At 30.9% G+C, this 19,647-nt stretch overlaps 2 protein-coding genes and 1 pseudogene across 2 annotated transcripts; 2 read left to right on the plus strand and 1 right to left on the minus strand.

The window, feature by feature from the left end:
• Nucleotides 1-7,788: 7,788 nt before the first annotated feature.
• Nucleotides 7,789-8,812, plus strand: LOC107961331 (small ubiquitin-related modifier 1). Its single transcript, XM_016897495.2, has 3 exons — nt 7,789-8,104; nt 8,203-8,352; nt 8,560-8,812. The coding sequence occupies exons 1-3, from the start codon at nt 8,009-8,011 to the stop codon at nt 8,620-8,622; spliced, it is 309 nt and encodes a 102-aa protein (XP_016752984.1). The 5' UTR covers nt 7,789-8,008; the 3' UTR covers nt 8,623-8,812.
• A 1,819-nt stretch (nt 8,813-10,631) lies between these two features.
• On the plus strand, nt 10,632-12,829 carry LOC107961354 (adenylate kinase isoenzyme 6 homolog). The gene is made up of 3 exons (XM_016897510.2): nt 10,632-11,072; nt 11,794-11,939; nt 12,333-12,829. The coding sequence occupies exons 1-3, from the start codon at nt 10,872-10,874 to the stop codon at nt 12,517-12,519; spliced, it is 534 nt and encodes a 177-aa protein (XP_016752999.1). The 5' UTR covers nt 10,632-10,871; the 3' UTR covers nt 12,520-12,829.
• A 166-nt stretch (nt 12,830-12,995) lies between these two features.
• On the minus strand, nt 12,996-16,018 carry LOC107961342 (oleoyl-acyl carrier protein thioesterase 1, chloroplastic-like; annotated as a pseudogene).
• Nucleotides 16,019-19,647: the final 3,629 nt, after the last annotated feature.

Raw genomic sequence — 19,647 nt, forward strand, 5'->3', positions numbered from 1 at the left:
AGATAATCATCGAGTCAATATCTTATGTAATTACTGTCAATACCATCCCTACCAAGAATCAGTAAGTACATCTTATTTCCAATGTTTAGATCCCTAATTTTTGTACTATTTTTATCCGACGCTAATACTATATTTGATTAAACAATTTTTTACGGTTCTTGCCAAATTTTTTGCAAATCTTGCTCAAATTTTGATATCAATTGTTAATTGTATATATTTGTCGTTGAAGTACCTGATTTAGGGGAATCAGATCAAATTTGATTGTGAGGAACGTCGATTGGACCCCCAAGGAAAGGTGTGTATTCTTTATCAAATGAATTAGGGAAAATCGTGTGTAGGTTTAAGGCCACACAGGCGTGTAGACCACACAACCCCCTATGGCCATGTGCCATGCAAACCCTAGTCTAGTTCGTGAACGATACAACCATGGATCTTCCACATGGCTGTGTCTCTCCTATAGGTTAATTTTTACATTTGTCACACGGTCCGCCGACACGGCTATGTAACCCCTCTACACGGTCTACCCACACGACTGTGTAAGTCCTTTACACGGTCTAACCACACGGCTGTGTACCTTTATTTTATAGTTTTATCAGAATTTTAAGAATTGCTTAATTTAGTCATTGTATAGTCCCAAACTATTGATTGGAGTTTTATTTCACTCAATTAAGTCCATGATATTTTGAATACATTGAAATTTGTGATTTAATGACATAATTGTTACTATGATAATATGGGATGTGTGAATGATTGCTTATCTATCGTCACAGTAATTCTAATAATTTGATATTGTCATTATTGCTTCTACTCCACTAAGTGCATGTTACACATGTTAAGAAATGTGTCCATATTGTAGTAAAGATGTAATTGTTTTTTATGTGCTTGAATAATGAATAGATAAATTTCACATTTCACTGTTATGTTTTTTGGTTTTTTGTATTTTTGTCTTTTATATTTTGCATGCATAGCGAAATTGTGACAAACAAATATTAACTTATTGATTGTTTAAGTTCAAACTGATTATAAGTGGCATTGTAAGAATGTTTATATTGCGAGAAAGACAATTTACTTCAATAGATAATCATGAGTCCATAATCTCATAAATGAATCAAAGTAAACATTTGATTCAAATATTAAGAATGATTATTATATTGTCTACAATTCCAATTGAGGAGATGGTTAGTCTTAGCTATCCAAGCAGTTGTGTAACATCTCGAAATAGGGCCTAAATGGAATAGTGGTTGCGAAAGCACAAATCTGAGATAGAAAAGTTTATTTCGATTAATTTTTTTTATGATTTACCGAGTGATTAGATGCATGTGTTAGAGTATTGATAAGAAATTTTATAGATTGCATGTTTAATTTGCCTATTAGGACTTATTTGCAGAAGTTGCTGTAACAGCCCGATTTAGGGCCTAAACGGAACGATGGTTTTAGAACCACGAATTCGAAGTCAAAAAATTTATTTCGATTAAGTTTTAAGGTTTATTTATTGATTAAAATATTGTGTAAAAATATCGTTAAGAAATTTTACTGATAAAGTGTTTAATTGGACTTTTAGGACTAAATTGCAAAAGTTGCAAAATATGTGTTCTAATTCATAAGTACTTGATTGAAATGGGGTTTTAAAAAGGAGGTCCTTAAATGGTAATTATACCATTATATTTTGTTTGGACAAAAATGGGCATGAATAGGACAAAATTTTAAAGAAAGACCTTAAGGGCATTTTAGTCATTTGGTAATTAAAAGAAATAAAAAGGGAAAATAAAGCCAAAATTGACTCATCTTTTTCATGGAGGCCAAAATTAGCATGGGGGAAGCCATGGCTAGGGTTTTCAAGCTTTCCAAGCTCAATAGTAAGTCCGTTCTAGCCCCGTTTTTCAAGTTCTTTATGTTTTTTGAATCCCGGTAACTTGATTAAGCTTATTCTAGCAATAATTTAAGCTAGGGTTCATATTTGGAAAAATATCCATAGGTGAAATGTATTTATTTTGATGTTTTATGGTAGAATATGAAGGCTGAAATTATGTTAAACAACTTTTGCTAAGCGGTTTTAAGCAAAAATGAGTAAAACGGCTTAATCGGTAAAAATTGTTATTGTTCATAACTATGTGTTAGAGTGAGAATTTGATGTTGCTATAGAAGGGAAAAGTGATCAGCATGTCATAAAACATAAGAATAAGGGATGAAGTTTAATTCCCGAGCCTAGGGGCAAAAGTGTAAATATGCAAAAGTTTAGGGGCAAAATTGTAATTTTCTAAAGTTTTAATTAAGGACTGTTTTGAATATTAAATTAATTAAATAAGTAAAATATGATGTTTTATATCCCGGAAAATGAGATTTGAACCTAGAATGGGAGAAAAATCGAAAATTGGGAAAGTTGGTAAAATGGCCGTTTTAGTATCGAGGTAAGTTCATATGTATAATAAGCATTAATTTATGCATGTTTCAATGTAAAATTAATATATTTACTATGATTGCCGAGGTGTTGAAAGTAAGTATAATTATGATGATTTAAATGTTCAATATTATTTCGACATGGAAATGAGAAAGTATGTAAGTTTGTATGTAAATAATACATTATCTTTATTACGTTTTTATATTTCAACATATTTTATGTATTGTAGCTGATTTTTGAATCATAATTGACTATTGGAAGAATGGAATAAAGTATTAGAAAGTGAGATACTTCCCGTTTGAACCTTCGGAATCGAAAGATACAGATGGTATGTAGCTAGGTCACAAGTGTAATACGGGATGTATACCATGTGTACAAGAGAGCTACGAGACATTATGAGGTAGCTAGGTCACATGGGTAATATACAAGAGAGCTACGAGATAGATGTAGCTAGGTTGCATGTGTGGTTCTAGGTGAAGGTCACTATGTAAACAAGAGAGCTACGAGATAAAGTGGCTAGGTCACATGGGTGATACTATGTGTACACCATGTGTACAAGAGAGCCAAAATTATGTGTATAATCGAGCTAGGTCACATGAGTGGTGCTAAGTGAATGCCACTATGTGTACAAGAGAGCCAAAATTATGTGTATAATCGAGCTAGGTCACATGAGTGGTGCTAAGTGAAGGCCACTATGTGTACAAGAGAACTTCAATTTTAAAGGTGGACTGTGAGCGATAGCATCGCGTATCTGTTATTATTCCAAAGTGTTCAATTGGGAAATTGATTAAATGAAATTGTGTATGACTTTGTGAAGATAAGTGTAAGTATATACGTATGTAACTTATGAGTAATATGCTTGATATGTGATTGGAAATTGGAAAGATTGTTATGGGTAAGTGATGAATACAATTGAAGTGTGAAAGATCAGAATTGACAATAAAACTGTTCTGGATAGTTGCAGTGACGAGAATCTAAAAATTTACCAAAAATAGTAAAAATTGAATCAGAGACTGAATGAGATATCAAATTAAATTTTAATGAGTCTATTTTCATATAACAGAAACAGAGAAAGCAAATGAATTCTATATTCTGAGATATTTAAGTTTCTATGAGACTGGTTCAGAATGACTACGTGATCCCCTGTTCTGACTTTGAAAAATCATTAAAAATTTTATAAAAATAATTATGGGATATAATTTATATGTTTGAAATACTTAATGAGTCTAGTTTCAAATAAAATAAACGATAACATCATATGAGTTCTGTACAAAGAGAAAATTTATTTGTAGTGAAGAGTGGTCAGGGAAGTTGAGCAGTGAAACAGGGGTAACTTCAATGAATAAACTGTACTAATTGGCTAGACCAAAAATTATGAAAATTTTATGATAAGAATATATGTGAATCTAGTTTCAAGGAAAATTAACGATTTATAATTTGGAGTTTTGTAGCTCCAGAAATAAATAAATTAGCTGCTGGTACTCTGCTAGACAACTTATTTTGAACCTGTTTATAATTGTAATAGTGAAAGTATGTGTGTTTGTGATGGTAATGTTCCGGGAACATATTGTGCCTTTGTTTAATGTATGATAATGTATTTTTTATTAATATTTACATATTTACTTACTAAGCTTTAATTCTTACTCCCTTCCTTTCCTTTTTCCTATAGTGTCGCAGATGTTAGCTCGAGTTGGAGGTCGCCGGAGGCTAAATCACACTATCAAACTATTGATAGATATATAAAGGTTTTAAAGTATTTTTAAGTCTTTGGCATGTATGGGGACTTGTTTAATTATTATTAAGTTGCTAGGAGTTGGCCTAAAATACTGACCTATGTTATTTGAAGGTCTCTATTGTATAAAGTCATTTAATGTAGATAGTCTTGAATATGTTTGAAAAGTTTAAAATTGATGAAATTTTATGTCTCGGTTTTAAATGAGTACAAGTACTCAAGTCCAGTAATACCTCGTACCCTGTTCTGGGGTCGGATACGGGTAAGGGGTGTTACAAGTTGACTCCACAGGTAAAGACATTCATGGTATGATTTACCTAAAACCTAAGTTAGTCACTGACCATACTTATGTAATTCATATGCTTTGATATAAATGGAGGCTTATGCTCTAAAGATGATTAAGTCGATAGCCGGTATGTTGGGTACATGACTTGTGTATGTCATGACTTTACTAGCAACAATGGAATTTATAACTCAATTAAAGAGTTAACGATATCCTCTCATTAGCATTGCGTGGATTGATAAATATGAAATGTAGCGACAGGTTGCTCGTTCTCAAATGAGCAATTTATCACAGTGATCATATTAAGAAGATATAATGGTGACAATGAGATAAAATATGATTGTATTGAGTGAACGGATTTAACTCAGAGGAATCAATGATATCATATGAGGGTAACACACACATGACTAGGTTATTGGACAAAACAGTTGGATGAATTGCTTTTGTAAATAGTATATAATAAGGAGTTTTCAATCATGATACTTCTTGTGGTTTGACTCCATGATTAAGTAATTACGAATTATCGAAACAATGCTTCTAGACATAATTGCAATTACTAGAGCCTAATTGTATATGTTTGATTGGTCCCTCCGCTAACTCGACTAAAGTTTGATCGAATTGCATTTGAACAGAAGAAAAATCTACGACTTTGAAAATAATTTAATTGAGTCAATTTATTCGATGTGGAATTAAATTGGGCAGTTGAAAGAATTATTCAACTAGAAAATTTGATTAAAGAATTTTCTTGAAAAATTAAATTGGAAAATCTAAGTGATTTTTTAGAAGATTAATTTTGATCAATTAAAATTCAGTTAATCAAATTAATTAAAATTAATATGATTATTTTGGAAACTAATTTTTCAAGCCAAATAATTGGCCTAGTGGGTAATTAAACTTGAAAATTGGATCTGAAATCGTAAATTGGGTCAAAAAGCCCAAAAAAGAGCCCAAAATTATATATTAAGCATGATTATTGCTACCGTAATAATCTATTATAAGCACAACAATTGCTACTATATCGACTTGTTATAAGCATGATATTTCTACCATGTTGATATGTTATAAGCATGTTATGTTGCATTGCATGGGGTGAGATGATATGAACGTAGGAAGTAGTCGACAATTTATCTACCCGACTAGTGGTTCATCCATAATGTATTTTAGTCGGCAGTTTATCTATACGACTGATGGTTCATCCACAATATATTGGCAAAATTTATCTGCATTGATGGATGGTTCATCCGCCAACATTTTTATCTTTAGCAGTTTATCTGCAACGATTAAATAAGTTCATTTAATTAGTTGACCTCCTTATGTTACACGAATTGGATCGGTTCAAGAGAGTCAAAAGAGTCCCATTTAATTAGTTGACCTTCATGAAATGTTTTGTATACATTCGTCGCGAGCTTAAATCCGCACACTTGACACAACTTACTTGTATCAACATAATTAATTAGGTATATTATATTATTTTGGTTGATTCATTGGATTAAAATGTTAGTGAAAATTAAGATTTTCTTAAACACATTTTATAAGAATGAAATTAAAAAAAAAGTTATAAATAAACATTTTGAGAGTAAAAGTTAACCACGAAAATAAAAAGAAATATACACAAAAAAAAAATTCAATCCACTAATGTTAGCAACTTTGAATGTGAAACTGTTGTTTCATTGTATGTTATAACATCGTTTGAAACAATTTTTTTGGGAAAATCAAAGTTATTTACAGATGAAGCATTTTTCGAAATTAAACTTATAGTATAGTTTGTGATAATTTGGATTAAAATTTCAATGCTTTCTATTTGATTTTCAGCAAGACCTTTCAAAGCTTAGTATATTATTATTATTAGTGAAGCTTTAGATTTTATGAAAGAGATTAGGGTTGACAAGTGTTCTATATGAATATAGTTAAATATTAAAAAAATATATAATAATTTTTTAAGTTTAATTATAAAAAAAATTACATTGTCAATGTATCAAATACTAACCTTTTATCATATACTTATATAATATTTTTCAATATGGATAAGATGAAATCCGAGTCAATTATCAAATTTTATTTTATTTTAGCGGTAATTTTTGGCCCATTAATTTGGCAATTAGATTCATTTTGGCACCTATACTCTTTTATCCACTTTGTCACTTGAACTTAACAATTAGGTCCATTTTATCCCATTAACTTGAAAAATATTAGTTTGATGATGTGGCACTTTGAGATTGTATCGTATCATCACTTGAAAATTGAAAAAAAATTATATGATTTTTTGGGTGATGACATGATAATTGGTATAATCTCATAGTGTTAAATTTAGTATTTTAATAATTAGATTGATGATTGAATCGATTAGACTACTGGTTCCTGATTCAATCAATTCGACTGTTAGATCGAGAATAATTAAAAATAATAATAATTCATAAAAAAACTAGAATAATTTATCGGTGCAACCTGTTAAATAGCTAATTTTTGTTTCGAATTTCAAATTTTACTAAATTTGAGCAAATTTCGATCCAATTAGTTCAACCCTTTGTTTGGATCGTTAAATCCATAGATTCTTAATCTGATTGACTGATTTGGTTAGGTTCCAATAACAATGGTTACATCATCAAATCTTGATGAAATCTAAGTTTAGAGACAAAAAGGATTTTATTGCCAAGTTCAGATAATAAAGTAGATTAAAAATATAGATATCAAAATAAACCTAATTATGAAGTTGTAAGCTATAAATTATAGGTTTAATGATAAATTTGGCCACTAAGGTTTACATATTTTGCCAAAATGGTCATAATTGTATTTTTGAGTCTTTTTTGGCCATAAACTTTTGTTTTTTTTTCAAACTAATTTTTTAACAGATTTAATGAAATTATCGTTAAAAAATTTACCAAGCATGTAAGATTTAAACTTTTTGAAAAAAAATTAAAAAAATTAAATTTATTCATTAAATCTATTAAAAAACAATTTGAAAAAAATTAAAAATTAATTATTAAAAAAACTCAAAAATATAATTAAAATCAATTTAACATAATATGCAAACATTAGTGCGTTCTAATGTCGGCATTTATCACGCCTAAAAAATGCAGATATCGTAAATGCCAAACAAAGAAAAAAGGTCGAAATTTCCCAGTACCTCACTCACGATTTTCTAACCCATCATCAACCGTGCAATTTCCCAACTAATCAATCTTAACCGTCCATTCCCTTCCCACTGAAAAGGCCAAAATAAAATCCAATTTAACAGATTCAACGACTTTTCCAATTTTCCAAAACCCGGAATCCAAATCTTTATCAAATATAGTTAAATTCCAACTTTAAATTCCCCAGATTCAAGCGAGTATACGATTCTATAAAACTCGCTCAATATAGTACCCACGTCATCAACAAGCAGGTTATACTTTTAACAATTTACCTCATTGTCACTACGCGAGGACCCTGCGCGTATGAGTTAAGAAACTGGGGCTCCACTTAGTGGTTTACAATTGTATATATAGCGTAAAATCAACGCTTTCGCTCTCTATTTCAGAGCTCCTTTCGGTCCTATTCGCGACGTACACGAGAAACCGAAGGGGAAGGAGACAGAGAGCGGCACTGCAAAAAAAAAATGTCTGCAACGGGAAACGTCGGCGGCGGAGGACCAGAGGAGGATAAGAAGCCGGCCGATCAAGCTAATCACATTAATCTCAAAGTCAAGGGCCAGGTTTTTACTTTTTACGTCATTTAGATCATCTCTGTTGTTTTTCTTTTCGATTTTTTTTCTTCTTTTCATTTATTTGTTTTTTGATCTCGTTTTTGTAGGATGGAAACGAAGTGTTTTTCAGGATTAAGAGAAGCACTCAAATGAGGAAACTGATGAACGCATATTGCGATAGGCAATCGGTGGATCTGAACTCCATTGCTTTCTTGTTTGACGGGCGGAGGCTCCGTGGAGAGCAGACTCCCGATGAGGTAAATTTCCTTACGTGTTCTCGATGTTCCGAAATGATATACAAGTTTATGCGTAAGTTTATAAACTGCTAAATTCTTCAAGTGCCTTGATGATCCATCCTATAAATTTATGCATAATCATAATTTTCTACGACTAGCATATCGCACTTTTATGAATTAATGATTGAATTGTTTTGGTTTTGTTCGGATTTTTTTGTTCTTTATTAGCTGGAGATGGAGGATGGAGATGAAATCGATGCGATGTTGCACCAGACCGGAGGAGCGGAATAAAGCAGTAGGTATTATATATATGATATTGTTTCTTCTATATATGTAAATGAAAGATTTAGAGAACATTTGGAACAGTGGGTTTCTTTGATTTATAGCTACAGTAGTGGTGAATTTCCTTGCTATTAAGCATGGATAATTTAATGAACTGTCTTTTGTTTTTTCTTTACTAAATGAAAATGATTGTATCCAATATTATGCTTCAAATATTTTTTTTTCTTTGCTTAGAATTTCATCGTCTTTTGACAATTCGTTGGAAAAGCTCTTCGATAACGAGACGAAATGAGAAGATATAGCGTGGACGAAGTTATTTTTCTGTTTTTCGTTGACTGTTTGTTTTTAATCTCCATGCGCATAGCACAGTTCCTCCAAATTCATGATTATAAATTTAGAATATTTGTTTAAAAAAAAAAAGAAAGAAGATAATTATTTTAGTTAGGTTTGATTTTATTTAAAAAACGCTTAATTTGATTTTAAAAAAAAAAGTTCAATTATATAAATAATTACTCAATATTGAAATTAATATTTTTATCTTATTTGTTAAATCACTATTAATTACTCATTAGGTCACTTTTTCAAAATTTAAAATTATAAAAAGTTTAAAATCAAAATTATTTAGAAAACTATTTTTTGATAAAAAAAACATTACATTTTATAAAAGTACATATTAAATTACAAATAAATTATAATTTTTTAATAAAATATTCTTTAAAAAAATACCAGTAAACAACTCTTAAATCAAATTCAAACTTTCTTTTTGTTTTATTTTATAAATAACATTTTATTTTATTATACGATTGACCTTGTTTTTTTATCTTGGTCATCACCTTTGGTCACAATCCTTGGTTCCAACAAACTTTAATTTTAACTCCATAATTTCTACATCCTCCATCACTGTACTATTGAATTAGAAATCGGCTTTGGAGCTACTAGCATAGCCTTTGGGTCTTTAGTTCCCCATCATCACCTGTTTATCTCTAATCATGCTTGTTTTAAACCATAATAAACTCATTTTGGACAACAATTTAAAAGCATCAATTCTTTTCTTTTTTAATATCATAATGTAATTTTTTATCCAATTTAAACATGGAAGTCATTAATGTTAAAAAAAAAGCCAAATTTGCCTAAGTTTTCTTCATGTTTTTTCCTTGAATTGTTTTATTTATAAAATTATTATTTTAATAAATGAATGTTAGAAAATGAGAAAATTAAATATTTTTATAATTTTATATATATTGAAAATTGAACTTTTAGATCATCATTTTTAAGTTTTTACTTTTGAATTTTTAAGAATCTAGATTGAATTGGCATGATGTGTAAAGTTTAGAGTTAAATTTATTTAATTTTTTAGAATTAATATCAAATTGATAAAATCTATAAATATTGGGGGTTGAATTTATTATTATGTCAATGAAATAATGGCTAGGTTAACACTTCCTTAATAACTCAACGAATAAGTGACCAAAATATTAAATTTGAATAACGTTAATAACTAAAATAAAAAAATTTTAAACACGAATAACCAAAACAAACACATATAGTTAAATAATTGTTTATATAGTTTACTCTTAAAAAAAAAGCCACATGCCTATTAATGATTGGGTAATTTGAGTTCGCTTAATACTTTTCCTTTTTTAGATTAAGTACTATAGCTAATTTATCACTTTAGTTCATGTATTATTTTTTTTTATCAGTTTGCCCTCTATATCTTTATTCTATAATTTTCGTTATTCTCACTCAAATTTTTGTTTAAAAAAATTAAACCAATCAATAACATCACGTGTTAAGAAAAAAAACTTTAAAAATTACTTTATTTAAAAAAAAATAACAGAACGAAAAAAATCATTAAAAATCTAAGAAATCCCAAATTATATTTTTCAGACTCGAGATAAAAAAATTTACCCAAGGCCGGTTCATTTAAAAAATAGGTCTTATTTTTTGTCAAAGCTCATTTTTAGCCTTGTATTTTTGTTTAAACTCACTTACTTTTTGAGCGAGTCTTCGGATCGTGTCAGATGACCCGGACCATGAAGAAGTCTGAAGATTGCAATTTCTTAAAAGGAGAAATAAACCGGGCTTTTCTTACAGGCCGATTTAAACTTAATAAGCCCTGAAGGGTTTTTCAAAAGCCTGGTCTACCACTTCCATAAAAAAACGCAAAAAGGGATTTTAGTCTTCCAGTCTGAAAATCCCGTAACAGGCTCTTGATATTTGCACGACTCAGTCAGTAATAAGAAGCTTATAATTCATCTATGGCAGCCGACGGTAACAAGAGAAAGAGGCCCAACATATTGGTGACGGGCACGCCTGGAACTGGCAAGACGACGACCTCTTCTGCTTTGGCGGAGGCCACCAATCTGCGCCACATCAATATTGGTGATTTGGTCAAAGAGAAGAACTTGCACGACGGCTGGGACGATGATCTCCAGTGCCACATTATCAATGAAGACCTCGTAATTCGACCTCTTCCCTTATGCTCTAATTTCATATTTCTTGATTTTTTAAAAAAAAAATTATTGAGGTTATTAATTTAGGGTTTATGGATATTAGTGATTTTAATAAACAAGAAGTAGTTTTTGGGTATAATATTTAATTTAAGCAATAAACAGTGTTTAAACTTGGAAATTTTACGCCTTGTTTGATTGTGATTCTATTCGTAAATTGGTTTGGTATGCATGAATTTGATATTCTGGGTTTTGCGCATGCATTGTAGTAAGAAATGAGAAAGCAAATTTCTCAATAGCAAACGGAGTGCTAAATACTTAATTTACAGGATTTTGATTGTATATCTCATTACCTGGATTTGTGCAAATTTTGGATAATGATGGATACGCTCTGTGTTTTTTCATACATTTGGAGGATCATTTTCTCGTACTCATGTCCAGAATATGAGTTGGACTCTAATACCTTGGGGAAAAGTAAGAGTTTGGATCATATGGGTATAGGCTGTAGGGATATGACACTTCAAATACGTGGAAAAATTTTAAAAGAAATGAATACATACCCATGCTAAATGTACATCTGTATTCAATATTTATATCCAATTCTGTGCATCATAGTTCACTTTCTTTTCTTGTTTCAACTTTGGGTATGTTCTATTGTTTTTGGTTACTATTTTCTAGTATTTTGGCTTGTAGTTTGTTGCATTTGATTTAGATGTATCGGATTTTGAAGGTGTGTGATGAGCTTGAGGATGTGATGGAAGAAGGTGGAAACATTGTAGATTATCATGGTTGTGATTTCTTTCCCGAAAGATGGTTTGATCTTGTTGTAGTACTTCAAACTGACAACACCGTGTTGTATGATCGGTTGAGTAAAAGGTATCAATTTTCAGTCCATAATACTCTTTCCTGTTCGTTTCTATGTTGTTCCAACTCATCATTTTTCTTTAAGTATTCATGTCAGATGCGTTTTTGGACACATGTTGGAGACTTATCCATATTCAACATTCATACGATGCCAATGTTCTGTCTATACGATCATTTTCTTTTTATTCCCCGAGTCTTCATTTTTCTTGAAATTTGTCTAACACTGTTTCGTCATATCTTTGGATGTGGGTATAGGGATATATTCCTCCAAGAACCCTCTTAAGTACATGGAAAAACTAAAACACACACACACACACAAAAACTGAGCATACCCGTGTACATTTACCTAATTCAGACACACAGTTATGTGGTTTTGTTTTCTCATCAATTCTTTTTCTCTGTCAGAGGTTATGAAGGTGCTAAGCTTTCAAACAACATAGAGTGTGAAATCTTCCAAGTACTGCTAGAGGAAGCAAAAGAAAGTTACTCGGAAGATATTGTAAAAGCTTTGAAGAGTAATAATATCGACGACATCACAAGAAATGTTTCAAGTTTAACTGATTGGATCAGGAGTTGGCCCCCAACATCTTGAACGCTTGCTATTTTCCGCAATCTACCCTCTGCATATGCTTTGTTTCACCATGCAAAAGAAGCTCTGGTGAGTGCCTTAATCAAGTATGTCTCTATCAAGTATCGGTTTAAATCTCTATTGCTTTTAAAGTTTAGCTCGAACACGAAATCAGTTAATTGTGGTAGTTTTGGTTATTTTCGTGGGCTAATCTCCAGGTCTGGGTTCGAGTTATGTGAGATTGTTATCTTTAATTTTAGTATTTTTGTTGATGATGTTTGTAACTGATAGTTCAAGGATGTATTGTGATCAGTGAAGAGACAATTGTTATGTAGGTTTTTCTTTTTCCCCTTTTAAAATATCTTTGCCCCTATTGGTTGATAGAGATATACCTGATTAAGCACTCATAAGAGCTGGCTTGACAACGAATTGGTTGAAAAGGGATCCATTCAGTAGACAAATATGTAAAGCAAAAGATTCTAAAAGGTCATAAACGAGAGTTTCAAACATCACTTATTATGTAAACATTAAGAAAGATGGAAGTACAACAGATTCATGGATTTTGATGTGGGTGTCTCAAGCATCATCGTCTTATGTTCTATATCTAAATCCACGACGGAATATGACCTTCCTATGACTGAACTTTAAGGCAAAATAAGGAGCACATAAAACAAAAAAAAGAAAAACCTGAAAATTGATGGATACCGTAAACTAGATTATTTCCTCATCCTCGGCACTATACCTCATCTGGCAGGTTTCTTTCTCCACTCGGTACGGCCTCTGTTTATTTCCTGCCCGTCACAAGACACTCTCAACAGATGCAAAAACTTGGGGCAGTCTGCATCTTCTCTTGCAGCTGTAGACCCATTTGTCCCATTGTGCTCTGAAACCGTTTCGGTACCATCTATTGGTTCCAGACTGGTAAGCGAATCAACCACGTCATCCTGTAGGCATTCCCGCCTATAATCTAACGTGATACTTTGCAATTCATGTGTGTCAATGATCTCTTGAGGCATGCTCTGCCGAAGCGATATGCATAAATGACATGAGCTTCCAAAATCAACTGGAACAGTTAAAACCAATACGGAATGAAAGAATTTTCAGGTGCCCTTTCCACTGACCTCCAGAACCCATCCGATGTAGGTAACGTAATTGACATGATGGTTCATGTCCAGATCAGCTCGTCTTGGCTGCATCAAGGGTTTTAATGAGTATACAAACTGTTGAAATAAACAGACCAATTTGATCTCCAAGCCCTTTTCTTTTTAAAATTAGGTTAGATAAATCAGATGATCTTACCGTAAGCCGAAGCCGCGAATACTGAGCGGGATCTTCTAATTTGATAATTTTCTTCAAACTTCTGTTGTTCTTTTCAGGAAATGCTAACCTGTAACAGCCAAAAGAAGATCAATTAAATAAGAAACAACGCATCCCTTAAAACAAATTGCATAAATGACATGATTATGCTCTGAAAATTATTTGGGTGAGGAAAAGCTCCTGAAGATTATAGCTTTTCAGGGCATTCCATTGAAGTTTTATAGCTTTTCAGGGCATTCCATTGAAGTTTATAGCTTTTAATCCTTGGGTGAGGAAAAGCTCCGACCTCGGTTCTCGTGGACAGAAGATTAGATGTTCTTCTCGGACATCATCACTAACTTTCTGCAGCCGTCTCGTGTCCTGGTTCATCATCACCCACTTGCTGCAACCATACCACATGAGATTAGCTTTCGAAATAAACCTAATCTTAACAAATATTCAAAGTTAAAACTAGAAAAGATACAGCAGAAATGAAGAAATTCAACAGCATTCATATAGAAACAATAAATCGAAATGGAAATATGTCAGGAAAGAGCAACAGGCTCTGCAAAATGTTCACAGGACAGAATCTAAACAATCAGCAAATAATTTCTAATTTTCATGTAAATTTTCAATCTGAACTAAAGTTTAGAAAATTATCAATGCCCTTGGGTCTTTTCATTTTATGAATCCTATAATATGCATGGTGAAGGAAAGAGAGCGGATAAAGAGACACACCCTGTAGCTCTTCCTATAAGTTCACCAGTTGCGGCATCCTTTAGGATCCAGTCCCTTCTGGTTCCAATTCTTCCCTCACTTTGGCACCATGTTTCAATTTCAACCACGTCACTCCTACACCACAGAATCAAACACCAAAATTTTCAAACATATACAAGAAATTGAAACCAGATATCAATGTCATTAAATGAAGGATAAAAAACCTACCAAGCAGGGTATTTGTATATTTCTATATGCATACGTGCGGTCACCCATATGAGATGCATTTTTCTCATGGTGGGAGTTGTAGCAAACCCGTCTGTCGAAAATCCAAGGCTTTGAGCATGGTTAGATCCAACCTCCTGCATTGCATGAAATCCCAAAAGATTAAACAAACAAAAGTAAATGAAACTTCATTCCATGATTTCATCTATAGTCGCTAAAACTTAGTATAACAAAATCAAACAAGCAATTTGACCAAGCCATATCAAAGCTGAATGGATCGGTTTTATATAAAAACTAGAATTACATACACTTGCTAAGCAAGTGAAAAGAAAATATGTAAAAAATAAATTAATTACCCCTGCACCCCCCCCCCAAGGGATTCGCCCCTGCATTTTAACTTGTGAGAACTACACAACTGAAGAGTATTATATATAGTATGCATTTGAGTAATTTTAAAAGTTATAACTGTTTCATTTTGAACTTCAACATTCAATTTTAGCTTGTATTTAATCAATTTCTGTAGAAAATTCACACTAGTTAATTTACAAAGAAAGACCACACTTCCAAATTACAGAGAGAAAGCTTCAATACACCCAAAATCAAACAGTATTAAAAAAACCCAGAAATCTATGAAGTTTCATAACAATTTCCAATCAATAAATACACAGACAGCTAAAAGATGATCTCAAAATTCCCTTTTTGGGGGCGCTCTAACACTCCGGATTCAACTTTGAAAAACAATTCAAAATGAATTCAAACAAATAAATTCAACAAGAAATCGAAGCCCAAATTTCGAAACAAAAGAAGAGAAGACCTGCAAGAGATTAGCTAGCGTTTCAATAGTGGCGGTTTTGTTGATTCCAACTTCATAACACCTCACTATATACTTTTCGTTATAAGACAACCCATCTTCCGCCTAGCTACCCAAGCGGAGCAGGTCGGCCAAACTCCCCGACCCACATTTAACGACCTCGGCAACTTCTTTTTGCTGGCTTGACAGCACGGCTTGAACCGGCGTCAACTTGAGTCTACTCAGCGGGGAACAAGAGACAGAGACCGGGCTCCGCCGCCGAAATGCGAAAGGACTGGGTGAACCGGGGAATCGGCATTGAACCGATGCCTGAATTTGGTCCGTCACACTGCAAGAGCAAAGCTTCAACATCTTTCTATGAAATCTTCTTCCTCTGCAAGAAGCTTTAGTTCTCTTCAGTAGTTTTTATTATTTTAGTTATTTCCATTTATTTATTGTCGATGCGACCGAGGTCGTGCGGTGGGTTGTTGGTGGAAACGTAATTGCCATGTTTTACGATATTGCCATTCCCCCAGCACCAAAATCTATGTGACGTAATTATTCAAACAATAATTAACTTTATTGACACACTACAATTTATATATAAATTCTAATTTTGTGTAAATTTATAAATAAAATTTTGGATTTTATATGACACTGATGTAACACTCTTTTTATGTTTATAAATTATATATATAATTAATTATATTTATTTTATGTATAAACAAATTAATATATTTATTTTTTAAAATGCTAAAGTTTCAAATATACATTTTAATCGTTATTAAAATTTTATGTATATAATTACACTAAATCAAAATTGATACACCAATTTACAAACTAAATAAAAGATTATACATAATTTCAAGTTTTATCCATAATTTTATTTTATTTTTTGTAATTTTAAGTTCTTAATTCTATAAAAGAAATCATTATTATAAAAAAAGTAATATATTATTATGTTGTTATTGTTTTTTTTCTTTTACATTAAATTTCTTCAACATTTAGGGCTTGATTAGTAGTGCTTAAAAAAATTACTTCTGATTCCAAAAGCACTTTTGAAAGAAAATTGGGCTTAACAAGTTGTTTTTAGCTAAATTTTTTTTACTTTTAAAAAATACTTTTGAAAAGCATTTCTTAAAAGAAAAAACTAAAATTTCTAATTTTTCCTCTCCCAAAAGCATTTTTGGTGCTTCACTATTTTTTTACCCCTCCAATAACATATTACTTTTAACTTTTTCTTTTTTGTACTTAATTACAAATGTGTTAAAATTATTAATTAAAAATAAAAAAAATATTTTTTAAAATAATACAAATGTGTTAATATCTAATTACAAGAGACCTACCGCATCAGTGACGCACAAAAGGCCAAGTCTCAAATGGCCTATCTTCCTCCTCTTCATCTCGGATCTATTACCATCAATATAATCTATCATGATAAGGCCTTTCGAGAGTAGTTCCTAATAGATTTGGCGGCATGCTTACTTTGTCAAATCTCAGATATATATATACATTAGAATATGATGAGAAACTAAAAATTAAGAATGAAACCAGATATGATTTTAAAGAAAACAAAATGGAAAAAATAAAAATCACGAAATTATGAACAAAACCACAATAATGTAGACTTCAGTTAGAAACAAATTAAAAACCATGATAAATAATATTAAAAATGTTCTGAATAATAACTAGCCGAAAGCTAATGTCGCTGCTGATAAAAGCAAAATATTAATTTGAAAAAATTTTAGCAATTGAAAAGGAAATTTTTTTTTTCATAGAAGTGTATTTTCAAACCTTTAATAGTTTAAAGAAAACATTTTTGTATTAATATATTATTAAATGTGAATATTGAATACATATTTTAGTGTATTAAATACAAAATTCTAAATTAAGAAAACATTAATCGGTACTAGGCCCCTCATGAAGTGCTAGTTGGACTGTTTATTTATGTACTCTACATTTATTTTTCATTTAAATTTAACAATAAATATCAAGTTATATTATTTTAAAAATAATTCATTGACAATTAACTTTTTCACCAAAATTTTTGACGGTTCCATACCTAATGATGTGAAAAATAAAGACATGATAGATGAGAACAAATTTTTATTATGGATTTAATGATTTTTTAAAGATAAATTACACTTAATGTCATTAAATTATTAGTAAATTTATATTTTGGCCATTAACTTCAAAAGTTACAAAAGTTTTCATTTAAGTCATCGAACTATTTATTTGTACTACCTGCACAAGTCGAAAGCTATTCTTCCTCCTACTCTTTTACAATTCAGTTTTTTTCTGAAACAACTTTGAACATCATGAATCTACGAATCAAAATTCAAACTGTTTTTTCTTTAATCTCCGACATCGATTGTCAGATCGACTTAGATCTAAGGTATGTTCTTCTACTTGTCGATAGGTACTGATCCACCATACCATCGTCGAATCGTCGCTTGGTGCTAGCTAGTCGGACTTTAAAAAAAAATACTTAACAGCCTAATGACTAAAATAAAAACTTTCAAATAGTTCAGTGACCATTTGTAACTTTTTAACGTTGAGTGACCAAAACTTAAACTTACTAATAATTTAATGACCTTAAATGTAGTTTACCAATTTTTTAATTATTTTACAAGCACCTATTTGAAAATCTAAAAAAAAAATTAAGAATGCTAAAAGATTTTATTTTATTTTTTGAAAGATTCTAGAAAGTTAAACATTTTAAGAAAATTTTAAAAATTTCATAAAATTATGAAAATTCTAAATTTTTTTAAATGCTAATAAAATTTAAGAAATTATAAAATTTTATTAAAAACTAAAAGAAAATTTTATAAAATAAAAAATCAATAAACACATTTTTAACTTGCATTTACTTAAATATCTTTATATAAGAAATTACTCATTTAATTATGGCATAAAAAAAACATATATTTTTTTAATGGTGTATCTAACTAAAATCCAAAAAAAAAATCTTAGGAAGTAAATATTGGGATATCTTACTATGAGAAAGGATTGTGTGAAACTATAATTCCACGTCATCCCTATCCCTTTCCAATAGAAGAATGACAAATAAGATTTTTTATCTTGATTTTTCGCTTTTAATTCTTGAAAAAATTCAAATTCAACTAAAAATGCTAAAAATTGGGAGGAAAAATTTGATTTGTCGTTCTCCTATTGAAAAGGAATAAGAATAACGTGGAATCACAATTTCATACAATCCCTTCTCATCTTACTATATTGTTTAAAGAAATAACTCCAGGATTTTAATGCACAAACTAGTATTTATGAAGCACTAAAAAAATTCTAAAATTATTTACTATCATTTATAGATGCATCAATCAATGAAATAAATTCTTTACTTGGACTGCCATTTTTTATGTTAAATTTTAATTTGATAAAGCAAATATTTAATTTGAAAAAAATTTAGCAATTGAAAAGGAAAGTTTTTTTTCATAGAATTGTAACTTCAAACCTTTAATAGTTTAAAGAAAGCATTTTTATATTAATATATTATTAAATGTGAATATTGAATTCATATTTTAGTGTATTAGATACAAAATTTTTAAATTTTTTTTGGTGAAAATAGAACAAAGTAAAATAAAATTACATGGGATATTCAAGAGGAACAAAAATCCTCTCTTTGGCTGACTTAAGGAAATCTAACACTTCATCTGGAGGAGACTCAAATAGATGTAACTCCTCTTCTATTCCAAAAGCCAATTTGGCAATGTAGTCTGCACTATGGTTCTCCTCCCTGGGAATGTATCTTAAAATCCAATGACTTTCTTGGGACAAGATTAGGTGTATTCTCCTCATCAAAGCGGAAGTTGAGCTCTTCGAAACGTTATCATGAATAGCTTTGACAACTTCCAAGCTATCTGAATGAATAATCACATTGCTATGGCCTCTGCGTTGGATGAGTTTTAAACCATCTAGAATGCCCTAGAGTTCTGCATAAAAAATGGAGCAATTTCTTAGGAATCTATTATAACCCATCACCCAGTTACCAGTGCCATCCCATACCATTCCTCCAGCAGCTGCTCTTCTTGATTTTTTTGAACAGCACCATCAGTATTGAGAAAGATCTAATCCTTGGAAGAAAGCTCCTCATGGGATAAAGCTATACT

This window comes from Gossypium hirsutum, chromosome A08 (assembly GCF_007990345.1).
Source record: "Gossypium hirsutum isolate 1008001.06 chromosome A08, Gossypium_hirsutum_v2.1, whole genome shotgun sequence".
Lineage (NCBI taxonomy): Eukaryota > Viridiplantae > Streptophyta > Magnoliopsida > Malvales > Malvaceae > Gossypium > Gossypium hirsutum.

Excerpts from the sequence above, each read along its gene's own strand:
- LOC107961331 (XM_016897495.2), top strand. The coding sequence starts at position 8,009 with ATGTCTGCAACGGGAAACGTCGGCGGCGGAGGACCAGAGGAGGATAAG. Across the intron at positions 8,105-8,202 it reads ATCTCAAAGTCAAGGGCCAG|GATGGAAACGAAGTGTTTTT; the intron begins GTTTTTACTTTT and ends TCGTTTTTGTAG. Across the intron at positions 8,353-8,559 it reads GAGAGCAGACTCCCGATGAG|CTGGAGATGGAGGATGGAGA; the intron begins GTAAATTTCCTT and ends GTTCTTTATTAG.
- LOC107961354 (XM_016897510.2), top strand. The coding sequence starts at position 10,872 with ATGGCAGCCGACGGTAACAAGAGAAAGAGGCCCAACATATTGGTGACG. Across the intron at positions 11,073-11,793 it reads ACATTATCAATGAAGACCTC|GTGTGTGATGAGCTTGAGGA; the intron begins GTAATTCGACCT and ends CGGATTTTGAAG. Across the intron at positions 11,940-12,332 it reads TATGATCGGTTGAGTAAAAG|AGGTTATGAAGGTGCTAAGC; the intron begins GTATCAATTTTC and ends TTTCTCTGTCAG.